This window comes from Eptatretus burgeri, chromosome 5 (genome assembly GCF_056783735.1).
Source record: "Eptatretus burgeri isolate ZD-2024b chromosome 5, Ebu_testis_v1, whole genome shotgun sequence".
NCBI classification, from domain to species: Eukaryota; Metazoa; Chordata; class Myxini; order Myxiniformes; family Myxinidae; genus Eptatretus; species Eptatretus burgeri.
Window position 1 is genome coordinate 98,875,227 of NC_140965.1, and position 15,336 is coordinate 98,890,562.

The 15,336-nt window shown below is 41.6% G+C and overlaps 1 protein-coding gene across 10 annotated transcripts in view; it reads left to right on the plus strand.

Moving 5' to 3' along the window:
• Positions 1 to 15,336, plus strand: part of LOC147027036 (calcium-activated potassium channel subunit alpha-1-like) — a 278,274-nt gene that overhangs the window by 113,363 nt on the left and 149,575 nt on the right. For all 10 annotated transcript variants that reach the window (XM_085883106.1, XM_085883110.1, XM_085883114.1 and 7 more), the window contains one exon: positions 3,222 to 3,297. In XM_085883106.1, coding sequence (XP_085739232.1) covers positions 3,222 to 3,297 — 76 coding nt within the window. The remainder of the gene's footprint in view (positions 1 to 3,221; positions 3,298 to 15,336) is intronic.

A 15,336-nucleotide genomic window follows, 5' to 3' on the forward strand; every position in this document is an offset into this window, starting at 1 on the left:
AAAATTAAATGCTTTAGATCCATCTGATCAGTAGCAATGGATGTGCTCATACCCCTATGTGCATTGCCATCGTGCTTATTCGTCTCTTAATGCCTGTCGATGCACCTGGCAATGCGACATGTTGTGTTTACTCTGCCATATTAAATGAGGTCAAATACAGGGTAGCAACCCAAATGCCTTTGGGTACATTCTTCTTCTTTTGATTCTTCTTTTTTTTTGAGTATGCTCCACATGCCTGGGTTTAGCTGTGCCACTAATGCAGTGCCCCTGGAGGTTAGAGCAATAATTTTGAATTTGGCCACAGCACCAGTGATAGCAATCAAAGCCTACTCTTTCCGACGGATACCGTGGGATCTTTAACATCCACCAACTAATGCTGGTAGATGGGACACCCAGTTTATTGTCTATCTGGGGGACGGCACACATGTTGATGCCTGGCCTTGTCTGTGAAACACCAGGGTGACAGTTTATTGCTGGGTAAATATTCAAACCCAGGCTAGACAGCTTAAAGGTGAGTGTTCATACCTCTTGGCTATCCCTCCAGCAAGTGAGTATCAGGAACTGAGCTCATCTCAAACATTTGTATCCAAGATGGACACAACTGGTCCAGCTTGATCCTTAAACGTTCAATGGCATATTAATTATTAGATCATCTTTGCTGTTGCAGGGGGATTTAAAGAGGTGATAAATGATACCAACATATGCGGCAAAGATGTGATAAGTGGTAATCTACCAATCTGGACAGTAAGTGGGAAGTTGACACCATGCTAAGCAGAGATGCATCATGAAGCAACTCTCCTGCTTGCAAGCCATCTTCTTGTGAAATAATGTTGATTGATGGGTTCACAAGAGCAGGGTTCACAAAATAATGCTCTTGGAAAATGTATTGACATTGCATGAATGGTCTGTCGTAATGTGTTTTTAAGCCAACCTCCTCTTCCAATATTTTGACAATTGAGCGATGTTATAATATGACCAATTTTATCGCAAATATTATAAAATGTTTTGCTTAAAATCACTAACTTAGTCACTCGATCAGCTACCATTTTCTATGAGCAGTGGCCAATGAACTTTTTGCGTGGTAATTAGTTATCAGAGGCTGCGACTGTTGATGTCCATGAAAAAAAAAACTATCCTACACCTTATGGGACAGACACGGAACACGGGAGTGAATAAGGACAAGTCTCAACAGCCTTGCCCTTGACAACAAAGATACGTCATCCGCAATAACAGACGAACAACACAATGTCATCTTCAATAACAGACAGGTCTAAAAGCCCAAAGTTGTTGTTTTTATTGTTATTATTACATATATTTTATTTTTTACAAATGCAACTGTGGCCTTGTTCTGTCAGTTTTCGCTGTTTTATTGTGGCGCTGCCAAGGAGGTTCTGATTTGTGCATGCTCGGCCAACAATGACTCATTTCTTGCTCATGGATTTCAATATCATCTCCAAGTTTTCCCACACTGACTTTGTTCTATTTTAAGATTTTGTACAGATTTGAATGTGTGGCCATTTTTTTTTCCCCTGTGCCATCTCTACATATGGAGTACTACATATGTACTCCAAGATTAAAAACAAATTCTATTATTCGATCATCTTGTAATAAAGTTTCGGGTTGTATAATTAATTTGTCAGGTGAAATTAAATCAAGTGTGGAAAGATGTGAAGACTTAACAAGAAAATACATTTGTTTAGTATTTATCAAGCGTCCACCTGTACCGTTGGGAATGATTAGCACAGGTAGCAACAAACATTATTGAGTACTACTCAGGTGGGTAAAAAGAACGGGTTAAAAAAGATCAGGTTTTCCCTTTCCGCTACCACGGAAACACTCCTGGAGTGATAATGAGAATGGTGAATAATTAAACATTGAGGCAATGGGGACCCAGGGAGCTTAATCGCAGGAGGTCATCAGCCAGAAAGTCACACAGCGAGTGTCCCAATGGTGGCCTTTTTGAGCCGGATAACAAGCATTCACCATCATGAGCCAGGAAATCAAACTCATTTGCCCAGTTTGTTGCTTCTATTGCCCTCTTTTGTCATGCTTTCCATTTATGCCATTGGCCAAGTTTGTGTCAAAACAACATGAGTAAAAACAAAAAAAAAACGTTTGGTTACTTTAAATATATGAGGTTCGTTCAAAATATGACTGTACTTTTTTTGTCTCTCATTAAGTGTAACTTTGTGGGGTGCTATTGTTAATATCTGGCAACTCCTGACTCCTGAGTTAATGGGACGTCACAGGAGCACAAAGCATTGTGGATATTCCGAATTTGGTGGCAAACAGTTTGTCATATGATGTGGGACAGCATTGTGCAATGAGGTTTCTGATTGGTGAACAAAAATGTCAAATCTGCTGAAATTCACAGGAGAATATCATTACAGTTCAGAGACGCACGTCCCTTGTGCATAAACAAGTGTGTGATTTTAAAAATGGGATGTGAATCAATATCATGGATGATGAACTTGTTCACATGTTGACGTGAACTTGATGATGAACCATAAATATTACCCATGTTCAACAGTTAGTTTTAGTTAAAATAGATAAATAAATAATGCACCAAGTGGGTTCCAATAGACCTCCACAATTATTCGCAAATGCCCGCAGCAGGTGATTTACGTACACCTACCAAGTCGGACTCCATCGCCATTTATTTCTGGAGTTTCAAAGTCAAAATTTACAAGTTTTTCCCTTTCTAACCTTTTGTATGTTTTTGAAAAGTGTTTAACAAACTGTTAACGAGTCCGTACATTTTTTTTTTGTTCAAAACATCCTGGTAATCTATCAAACATTGTTGAACCATGTGGAGAGCAAGCAAAATGCATGCTCTTGTAATGAATGATGTGTCGATTGCACTACTAGCCAATCGGACTGCACAGCACAACTCAAACGTCACTGGGATCAACAACAAAAAATACTTCTTTTTTTTTCATTCAACAGATTTCTACTTTCACACTTTCCTACTTTCACATACCTATCTTAAAGATTTATGGTTCTGGCATGTAGACATTAACACACCGATGGAACAAATATGTCCTCAAAGTAGAAGGGGGAGAGCTCAAAAAAAAAAAATAGACCGTTTCATTAACTTCACTTTATTTTCAAATTTTCCGAAACAAAAAGTGCAGGTGGACACTGAAATTTTCCTGTATTTATTGCAAAGCATGTGAACCTTCTTTGACATCTCCATCATTGTTTTCTTTCCTCTCTCCCAGGCCTGAGGTTTCTTCGTGCTCTTCGTCTCATCCAATTCTCAGAGATTCTGCAATTTCTCAGTGTCCTCAAGACAAGGTAAGTCAGAGTCCACTCAATTGCTTAATGCGTTGCATCAGGTTGACAGCATTGGGAGTTTGAAAGTTAGAATTTCTGTTCGAACTTATGTTCAAATGGATTCACGGGTTAAACATTATCACCTTCTTGGAACATGACCTTAATCCCAGGATTGGGTGGGAAATCCTGTTGAATACACCACTTTTGCCATAACTCGTATTTCTAATCTGTGCTGCTCTTACTCGCATGTTTAAGCAACCTTGGATGTGATGCAGTCGTCCATAGTACAGGGAATTCCATCAATCTCTTGACGCATTTATAGTACCTTGGCATGATAAATTGCGTCATGAATTCGTCGATAACCCGAAATAAGCAAAAGCCTTTGATCAGACTAATTTAAAACGAGCTTCAAGCTGATGAGCCTCAAAGGGGAAATAGCTGTTCTTTGATGGTTTTTCATTTTATCTGATCTATGTACTGCGATTTCCTTCCATATGAGAGGCACTTCCTGGTGGTTTGTTGGTGTGGCTTAAAATAATTTTTCGCGAAAAGAGGCTGCAGTTGCTTTCCTCTTTTGGGATAGGTGTTTCAGATGATGTAAGCAAATTATTTTCATACTTTAAGTTTGAGAACATTCACATTGGCCTGGTCCCAGCTGCTTTTATATTCCTTTGGGTGTGCGTTTTCAATCTTTTGTGAAAATTGCGTTGATGGTTCAATTCCCTAAAACGTACAATGCAACAATATGATTGTCATCATAACATTCAAAAATGTCAATAAAACTTCATCCCAAGTATCAATGAAGTCTTAAAATCTCCATCAAGGCAGTAACTCGTTCATTCCTTGTAAAAGTCTGCCTGAATGATTCATCTTTAAAACTTGTAAAGCAAAACCTCATATTTGCATTTATTACTCTTGAAATTGTCACGAATGTTCCAGGTTCGAATATGTCATTTTGGAGCTTTTAAACTATGGAGATGACTTTCCTCGACTCGGTGAGGTAATGGTTAGAGTGTCCGCTTTGAGTCTGGGAAGTCAGCCGTTCGAACCTGACCCCAGCTGAGTCAAAAGAGACTTTAAGTAGAAGGGAATTCGGTAGAGCGCATACATCCGTCACGTAATGCCTCATCCACGAGAACATATCGGGCCCAATACATTGTTGAAATATCATGCTATACAGTACTGTATCGTTTTTGGCCCCATCTCTCAATGGTGAAGAATCACCGAAAAAAAAATTATTGGATCTTCACCAAAATTGGATCAATTCGACCTTGTCACAGACCCAATATGTTCACCAACTTTCATCCGAATCCGTCCACAACTTTTTGAAATATCATGCTATATATCGTTTTTGGCCCTGTCTCTCAATGGTGAAGAATCACGAAAATTCTAGCAGTCGGATTTGCATCTTCACTCATATCTAATCAGTTTGTCCTTGTCACACACCAAACCTGTCCACAAAATTTCATCCGGATCCGTCCACAACTTTTTGAGATATCCTGCACACAAATAAATAAACAAACAAACAGATAGAAAGGGGTGAAAACATAACCTCCTTCACCTTCAGTGGCAGAGGTAAAATGGTCCTAGTTGCTTCCTTGTTTGACACTCAGCACTTTAAAAGGATAGAGTATGGTCAAACAATGATAGGTTGGCAACCATTGTGCAGGCTTACTAGGCCTAATGGCCTCCTTTTCCATTGAATTTCCTTGTAAAGGAACTTACTTGTATTATAACAAGACTGCAAGGGTCGTTGGTTAAAACTCCATTCAAACAACTTGCCTCAAATACTTAGAATTCCGAAAAATGCAACCTGGGTGTTTCAAAGGTCTTGGTACCATTTGGTAATTAGTCTGGAGTCAAATACTTGGTCTTCACCTAATTTCATTAGGCTGGGGTAAATATTCCATAAACAGCACAATGTGATTACGATTCAGCGGCTTTATTGCAAACATCAAAGTGATAGACCCACTCAGCTAGAACTGTACTCTTCACAATGTCAAGAAGTTCCAGAAAGAAGGCACTGTTTACCATCTTCAGAAATCAGGGAGAATGAAGACTATTCATTCAGAAGAGAACACTGAGGCAGTGAGACAATCTGTCACTCGGTCCAAGGAGATCCTCTCGCCGGCGTTCACAAGAGCTTGGTCATTCACAAACACTACTGTCTTTCGGATCGCGACACGGGACATGAAACTTTATCCAAACAAAGTGCATGTCAAACATTCTCTCACAGACACTGACAAGGCAGAGAAGTTTGGCAACAGGGTAATCTCCTCCAAGACAGAACACATCTGGTCTCGGACCATTACCCAGACTGCAACCCGCTGGACTTCTTTCTGTGGGGCGACGTGAAGGACGATGTTTACAAAGATAGCCCTTGTAACATCGAGCAGCTCGAGAGAACTATGAAGGAGTGTGTAAAATCCATCTCACCTCTGACATGCAAGAGGGTGTCAAAAAATCTTTGATATCGGAGTGAACGCTTGCTTGGTATGCCGTGGAGGTCACATCAAATACGTCGTTCACGCTGCTCCATCATTGTGAATCAAAGTGCCAAAAAATTTCCCAAGTCTCTACTTTATGATGGGTGATCGTTAATTTTGAATCTTGGATACCTTTTTACAGATAATGTAATGAAATAGCTGTACAAAGACCTTTGAAACATCCCGTACATTCATGAAAAAGATGTATCTCAAGGACTTGGAGGACAGATGAGATATAATGCTCTTTTCTCTTAGCTGTTTAGGTCTGAGGTCGAAATAAATTAGATTTGAAGATAACTACCTTCTCTTCCTAAAAAGGTGACGTTAAGCCAGCTGTCTTTCACCTTTGCCTGGTGTTGGCTTAATGGTTAGGGTGGTGGGCTTTGGTTCCTAGGGTTCTGAGTTCAAATCCCGCTCAGCTGTTGAATTAATACAAGGTGGGGTTAACTCGGCCTGCCATCCTACCAAGGTCGGCAAAATGAGTGCCAGCATGCCTGGTACACTGTGTCGGAGTGGCGACCCATCCAGGATTGTACCCAATAGCCAAGGAGACTGCTGAAGCAGAACCAACGCTCTGCACAGAGTATGGTCCCCATCTCCTCCTACTCCTCCTTTCACTATAGTTTGTGGATATTAAAGATCTCATCATATAACTTATTTTGCAAAGAGTCATCGATTGTATATGTGTTGCCTGGTGAGTTTATTTTCTTCATCTTCACAGAAGTGATGCTCATGTTAGAGCAAGGTCGATCTGACGGTGGGACAAACATCAATGGAATGAAGGAACAGGGAGAGGAGGGAAGGAAACACTCAAACTCACAAGTAAAATAACAATAATGATAATAATATGAGTTCCCTTATGAGGAACGTCGACACAGGATGACGCCATTATGCCCATCAAAACCTGCACTATGGTTGTTTGTCCATGCTATATGCTTTTACATTTCTGGACCTAAAGCAAGGAAGCAGTACATACCATATATATATATATATATATATATATATATATATATATATATATATATATATATATATATATATATATATATATTTCGCATGACTCGGCTCGCGTTTGAATCACAAACGTCCCAGATTCAGAGCAGATGCTCTAACCAGCCACCGAGCCTTGTGAAGATGGTTGGGTTTTGACATTGAGCAATCGATATTGCATGTTTCGATTTGATAATGATGGTCAACTGCAATACAAAATTAAAATTTCAAACCTCGGTGGAATTGTTTTTAAAGCATCCACTCTGAATATGGGAGGTTGGTAGCCCAATGATGACCAAAGACCAGGGCATGGAGGAATTACCGACAGCCATTTCCATTGATGCCTTCTTGTGTGCCCGTGATGCTATTGCAAAACAACAACCGAGTTTACAGCCACTTTGGCTGTGCCATTTTTATTGGCCACAAAGCCCCTTTCCATTAACCATGAAATTGAGGCATTGACTAAAAAATACATTAAAAACTGGAAAGCATCTAAAAAATGCTGGTGTGGTGGCGTGTTGCTGAGGTGTCATCCAGCAGGCGGCGGTCTCCTCAGTTTAACCTGAGATGGTCCCTTCGGGTGGATGCCTGGAATGTCCCAACTGCATGAATGCAGTTAGAATTTAGTTAGAATTTATCTGTATGCTTCCGTCCATTCTCCGCACAAATTTGAATTTTTCTCCATGTTCTTCTGGACATCTTTTTCCATGTTGAGGGTCGGAGGTCATAATACAGCCCCTGACAGCTGTTTTGGGGTCTTCAACTGTCAAGAATCAGCTATCTTCAGCTATCCTGCAACAAGACGGTGCACCATCACATTATGCTCTCACAGTTGGAGAATATATCGATGATGAATTCAGTGGACGATGGATTGGACATGTATCTGACATAGCGTGGCCTCCTCGAAGTCCAGACTTAACAACTTGTGACAACTCGCTTTGGGGCATTGTGAAAGAGGATATTTCTCATCTCCGCCTAGCAACAGTTGAAGACCTCAAAACAGCTGTCAGGGGATGCTTTTATGACCTCCATCCCTCAACATGGAAGATGTCCAATAGAACATGGAGAAAATTCAAATTTGTGCAGAGAATGGAGGGAAGCATGCAGATAAATTCTAACTGCATGAAAAGGGACTTTGTGGCAACTCTGTATTTTCTCAACAACTGTCTCAAACTCTTGGGTCTCATTCTCAGTCATGATCTCTCTTGGGCAAGCCACAATTCAAAGTTGGCCTCCAAAGCAAGAGGCCGATTGGGCATCCTCCTTCGTGCAAAGTCCATCCTTGGCACACCTGAGTTCCTATCTCTCTACAAGGCCTTCATCCACAGTCTGCTGGATTTGTGCTCTCCCTTCTGGGCTGGCTCCCCTGCATCACATATTCCTCAGCTTTATGCTGTGGAAACCAAAGCCTTCAATATCATTGGAATCTCCCGTGATGACGCCGAGTCTCTGGGTCTATCACTATGCCACCACAGACAGGTCGGTTGTATCTCCTAACTTCCACCAGCTCCTTTCTGCTATTATGCCTGGTATTGGCTTAATGGTTAGTGTGGTGGGCTTGGGATCCCAGGGTTTTGAGTGATCATAGGGTCCTGAGTTCAAATCCTGCTTCCCGTTGAATTAATACCAGGTGGGGTTGACTCAGCCTATCATCCTTCTGAGGTCAGCAAAATAAGTACCAGCTTGCTAGGATGATTAAGCCATTCAAGTATCCTGTGTCAGAGTGGAGACCCATCCAGGATTGTGCCTAATAGCCCAGGAGACTGCTTTGGCAGCACCAATGCTCTGTACAGAGTATGGTCCCAATGGATTTTTTTTCTGGTATCACACCCTCTGCTCTTTCTGTGCTTTGACCCTCCCCCCAAGGTTTCTGCAGGACACACACGATCCAACATCAACCCACTTCTGGTGAAACTACCAAAATTCAGGATCACTGCTCACCTCCACTCATTTGTTCCTCTTTTCTCCCATCTGTGGAATCAACTTCCACATTCTATTCAATCTTATGCTTCCCTCCAGGTATTCAAGACGGCTGTTCACCACCATCTCAGATCGTCCCCAATCCTAAACCATGATCTTTTCTACCCTCGTTAACCCACCCCAATCCCTCCTCCTTTCAAAGTTCCAGTTTTTCTTCCTTGGAGTTTATTTCTGTACCATATTGTCCCCATGCATCCTCTCCTATCCCTCATTCCTCCCACACCCATTGCTTGTCCACGCCTCCCGCCATCTTGGCCTTCAACTCTGTTGTTGGTGTTTTTCCCCTCTCTTAACTGTTCCCTTTGTCCTGTTATGTACTGATCCGTTCAGTGTACTTCCACTAGCTCTTCCACAAGCCTTGACTATGTAAACAAAAAAAGGAGAAGAGTGTGTGTTGTGTCATTCGTTGTTATCTCCATATGTGGATTTCAGAAGGTGAAACAGAGCCCTCCTTGGACTCAAAGTATCTACCTCCACGTGTGTGTGTGTGTGTGTGTGTGTGTGTGTGTGTGTGTGTGTGTGTGTGTGTGTGTGTGTGTGTGTGTGTGTGTGTGTGTGTGTGTGTGTTATATCCAGTACCGTCACCTGCTTGTATTCTTCTTGCGTATGGCAGTGTGGCTGCCGGGCAGCCATCATTTTGTTGGGGTGCGACTCTCCCGCCGATGCTATGCCCCTATACCAGTACACTGGTACTCATTTCGCCGACCTCGTAAGGATGAAAGGCTGAGTCAACCCCACCTGGTGTTAATTCAGTGGCCAACGGGGCTCAAATTCAGGACCCTAAGATCCCAAGCCAGCCACCCTAATCATGAAGCCAACACCAGGCTTACTTGCTTGTATTAACAGGAAATGATAGGAGCTAGACACTCTCTCATCCACGGATATTTCTCGTATTTCCTATTTTCTTGTGAGTTTAATTTGCATCCAGGAACACAACATTTATGGAGAACCATTTTAAAATTGACACTCTTTCTTTTAAAAGTGAAAAATATTTTTAAAAGTCTATTCGATTTACATATTTTGTGTTCGCGAAGGCAGGTTAAAAGTGCCCGGCGAGCAGAACCGAGTCACTGAAAACGCACGCACAGCACATGCACGAAACACCTCATTGGCATTCATACGTCATTTCGAAAGTCCCGTTGTCGGGGGGTATACGCACATTGGTGTTTCCTTCCCTTTGGTGTGCATATGTTGTTCATGGTGCCAACCCCAGCGCGTTCTCCAACGACTGCAGTCCAAGCTTTGAGCTTTACGAGTCTGAACGAATGTACCTGTCAGCTACCACTCAAATGGATCTTTGTCAGTTGGTGTCTGTGACTTCTGAGTGACGTTGCAGTGATCACATCAACAGCGTAACGATTTTGAAACTTGTATTTCAAATAAACAGATACAAACCCAAGTGAGGAAGTTCACCATTAAATACCATGTCCAACTCTGATTCCCACGTTGAGTTTCTGACACCCAATGTCCCAGTTCTTCCAGCACAACTCACACATGTTCACCTCGTCTACCGTGGCTGTTGAACGACTGAGTCCTGTTGCGGTGTTCTCTCACTTACCCTGGCCCATCCAGGATGATTGAGGAGCTCAAACAAATTCCTTCCCGATGCACAATCTTGATGAGTTTATAATCAGCTCCACATGTTGACAACCACTCCCAAAATTAACACCTTGTTCACTCATCAGAGTACAATCAAGCATGGGGACGATCAAAACACGTCTCGTCACGTGTCACCCGTCTCTCTACGCCTCCTACTCGCAGGTTTATATAGTATCACAGAACAATCCCGTGCCTTCCAGCAAATGTGATTCTCGTCGATACTGGATGTTTCATCTGAGAACATTCCAGCATCTTCACGAATCTCACCATGCAGTTTACAATACAATACTGCCATCTTTAGTCAAAATTAGCCCTTTGATCAAGCAGTTCAGATTACAATTTACCGATCTGTGATAAACCAAACTTGTCACATGTAACATTCAATTTAATTGTTCATCCATAGGCATTTACTAATGTTTATTCACAAATATCACAACATCTAGCTTTTAATTGACACTTGTATTGAGGAGAAATTTCTTCCTTCCCATGGAAACCAACCTATGGGTTTTCTCCTGGTGAGACCCTTCCAGTGTCAAAGCAGATGTTATCTTGTGCTTTGCTTTTCCTTCATCTGCTGATTATAACAGTCACTCACATTTCTCACTGTGAGCTTTGCTACATCTACGGAGTGCCTGATCCTGTGTCCTATTTCCCTTTCAACCCCACTTTGTTACCTCTGCCACCGAAGGTGAAGGAGGTTATATTTCACCCCTCTGTCTGTTTGTTGGGTGGTCGCGAGACTACCACAATTCTCAGGTTTTCCGTCTGTTGGGTGGTCGCGAGACTACCACTATTCTCAGGTTTTCCGTCTGTTGGGTGGTCGCTAGACTACCACTATTCTCAGGTTTTCCATCTGTCTATATGTCTGTCTGTTTGTTTGTATGTAATGGAGAGCTCTGGAGGCCAGAGGAGTCAACCGATTTTGATGAAACTTGACTGGTAGGTTCATACCAGGATCTAGTTGTATGCTTTTGAGCACCGTTGCTATGGACGCCACCGTTGCGTAGCAACGGTACTTTGAAATTTTTGGAAAAATACGAAAGCCTTTTTTTCTTCTTTTTTTTTTTTCGAAAATCAAAAATCGGCTTCCGTGCTTTTATGCGCACTATAATCAACCTCTTTGTCGAAAAATTTCAGCCCGATCCGTCAAAAATGGTATGACTAGTATGCAATTATATAGCGACCACACATGTCGCCTAACGGCTTGTTTGTTTATGTTCGTTTGTTTTTAATAAATGACTCAAATGTACAGAAGGAATTGAGAATTTCTTCAACATATGCCATCAGAAGAAAGCTTGGCATGCAGTCAGGTGCCAGACAGTGTTAAAGGCCCAATATGTTTTTAAACAGATAGCAAGGCTGGAGTTTGAGCAGAACAATGGAAAAAAAAACTAGAAGGGTACTTGGTAGAGCGCATACCTCCGCCATGTAATGCCTGATCCACGAGAACATATCGGGCCCAATAACTTTTTGAAATATCGTGCTGTACAATCGTTTTTGAGCCCTATCTCTCAATGGTGAAGAATCACTTTTAAAATTAAAGGGTTATCAGATCCAGATCCGGATTCGGATCTTCACCAAAATCAAATCAATTTGTCATAGTGACACATCCAACCTGTTCACCAAGTTTCATCCGAATCCGTGCACTACTTTTTGAGATATCGTGCTATATATGAGTTCAGCCCCATCTTTCAATGGTGAAGAATCAGTTTAAAATTTCTCATAGTCGAATCCGGATCCAGATCTGGATCTTCACCAAAGTCTAATCAGTTCATCCTTGTCGCACACCCAACCTGCTCACCAACTTTTATCCGGATCTGTATGCAACATTTTTAGATATCCTGTACACAGGCAGACAAACAGACAGACAAACAAGCCGGTAGGCGACATGGGTGGTTGCTATATAATTGCATACTAGTCATACAGTTTTTGATGGATCGGGCTGAAATTTTTTGACAAAGGTTGATTATACAACGCATAAAAGCGCAGAAGCCGATTTTTTTTTTATTTTCGGGGAAAAAAAACCACCTTTTTCAGATTTTTTTTTCAAAAATTTCAAAGTCCCATTGCGAGGCAACGGTGGCGTTAATAGTAACGGTGCTCAAAAGCAAACGACTAGATCCTGGTATGAACCTACCAGTCAAGTTTCATCAAAATCGGTTGACTCCTCTGGCCTCCAGAGCTGTCCATTACATACAAACAAACAGATATACATACAGACAGATGGAAAACCTGAGAATAAGGGTAGTCTAGTAACCACCCAACAGACATACAGACAGACGGAAAACCTGAGAATAGTGGTAGTCTAGTGACCACCCAACAGACGTACAGACAGACGGAAAACCTGAGAATAACAGTAGTCTCCCGACTACCCAACAGACATACAGACAGATGGAAAACCTGAGAATAGTGGTAGTCTAGTGACCCCAACAGACATACAGACAGACGGAAAACCTGAGAATAACGGTAGTGTAGTGACCACCCAACAGACGTACAGACAGACGGAAAACCTGAGAATAACAGTAGTCTAGTGACCACCCAACAGACATACAGACAGACAGAAAACCTGAGAATAACGGTAGTACAGCGACCACCCAACAGACATACAGACAGACGGAAAACCTGAGAATAGTGGTAGTCTAGTGACCCCAACAGACATACAGAGAGATGGAAATCCTGAGAATAGTGGTAGTCTAGTGACCACCCAACAGACATACAGACAGACGGAAAACCTGAGAATAACGGTAGTGTAGCGACCACCCAACAGACGTACAGACAGACGGAAACCTGAGAATAGTGGTAGCCTAGTGACCCCAACAGATATACAGACAGACGGAAAACCTGAGAACAACGGTAGTGTAGCGACCACCCAACAGACATACAGATAGACGGAAAACCTGAGAATAACTGCAGTGTAGCGACCACCCAACAGACATACAGACAGACGGAAAACCTGAGAATAGTGGTAGTCTAGTGACCACCCAACAGACATACAGACAGACGGAAAACCTGAGAATAGTGGTAGTCTAGTGACCACCCAACAGACATACAGACAGACGGAAAACCTGAGAATAGTGGTAGTCTAGTGACCCCAACAGACATACAGACAGATGGAAATCCTGAGAATAGTGGTAGTCTAGTGACCACCCAACAGACATACAGACAGACGGAAAACCTGAGAATAACGGTAGTCTAGCGACCACCCAACAGACGTACAGATAGACGGAAAACCTGAGAATAACGGTAGTCTAGCGACCACCCAACAGACGTACAGATAGACGGAAAAGCTGAGAATAACGGTAGTCTAGCGACCACCCAACAGACGTACAGATAGACGGAAAAGCTGAGAATAACGGTAGTCTAGCGACCACCCAACAGACGTACAGATAGACGGAAAACCTGAGAATAACGGTAGTCTAGCGACCACCCAACAGACGTACAGACAGACGGAAAACCTGAGAATAGTGGTAGTCTAGTGACCCCAACAGACATACAGACGGAAATCCTGAGAATAGTGGTAGTCTAGTGACCACCCAACAGACATACAGACAGATGGAAAACCTGAGAATAAGGGTAGTCTAGCGACCACCCAACAGACGTACAGATAGACGGAAAACCTGAGAATAACGGTAGTCTAGCGACCACCCAACAGACATACAGACAGACGGAAAACCTGAGAATAGTGGTAGTCGAGCGACCACCAAATACAAGCAAACATGAACATATTGATATGGAGAATTGGAGAGGCATTTCAATAAGCAACATAGTCTTCTTCTCAATTCTCCAGTACTTAGAAACTTAATTCTTATATGGTGTTCAGTGAGATGAAGTATGCTTTTCTTCCCCATATGCTGGCACCGCAGTCTGCAGGTTGAGGTTTCTTGGAAGAGATTACTTTAAGCTTTTGTACAGCAATCAGTTGAATGTTGAAGGGCTATAACATACAAATGCAGGAACTGGATGTTTGAATTCTCTCACGGCACAGAATGACGTCAACACTGCAGCCCTTTGTGTACGTTGATGGATTATATAGTTCTATGGTATGGAAGGGGAGAAGATCAGCCTGTTTTGAAAAGGCTAGGGAATGATATATAATCAGAAGCTGTCAAAAGCATAGTGAACACATCTGGATATTTCCTTAGACCAACATTCCAGTTGAGCTAAAATAATATCTCCAACCAAACTTGCTGGTGCCTTGTATTAATTGTTTCATAAAAAATCCCTCAGCAGAAAAATTCAAACAATTGGTAATTGTATTATCCTGAATAATGATTAATGATAACTTGAAAGGTCAATCTGCTTTGGACACCTTTACTAGGCAGATTGATCATATTTCAATACATAAAAGAGGTATAAGGTCATTAAAATGCAAATATATATTATTAAAATAAATGCATGTTCAAGCACATAGAATTGTCATAATCATGTCGTATTTGAGTACATTTTTCCATTAAAGGTTTATAACAATACATTTATTTTGAATCAAGTTTAATTGGCAACATTTTATTATTATTATTATTATTATTATTATTATTATTATTTTCACCCTCAAACCCATTATGCTAATTTTGGACAAATTGCATTGCCACATCCAAGACCTCCTTAATTTCTCTCCCACACACTTCCATCACACAAGCAATCAGTGTGTATCTTTCAACTGCATTCTTTGATCTCCTCTCACAGTGAAGGCTCGAGTGCCAAAAGTAAACATATTGAACTGCTTTTTTTTCTCAAATACATAAACAAGAAAAAGAGCAATCAGAGATTGCAGACCCTCACCAGGATTTGTTTTGTGTGGTGTTTGTGTAGTTTTGTGTCATGTATTTTGTGTGGTGTTTGTGGACTGGTGTGTTATGTAATTAATAAGAGACATAACTAGAACTGCCACTATATAACTTCTGGCAGTGATGACCTGGTACCAAGACCTCCCGCTTTGATGTAACCACGCTTTCATTGGACACTTGACTCTGACCCATGACTGATAATTATTATTCAATTGAATTTA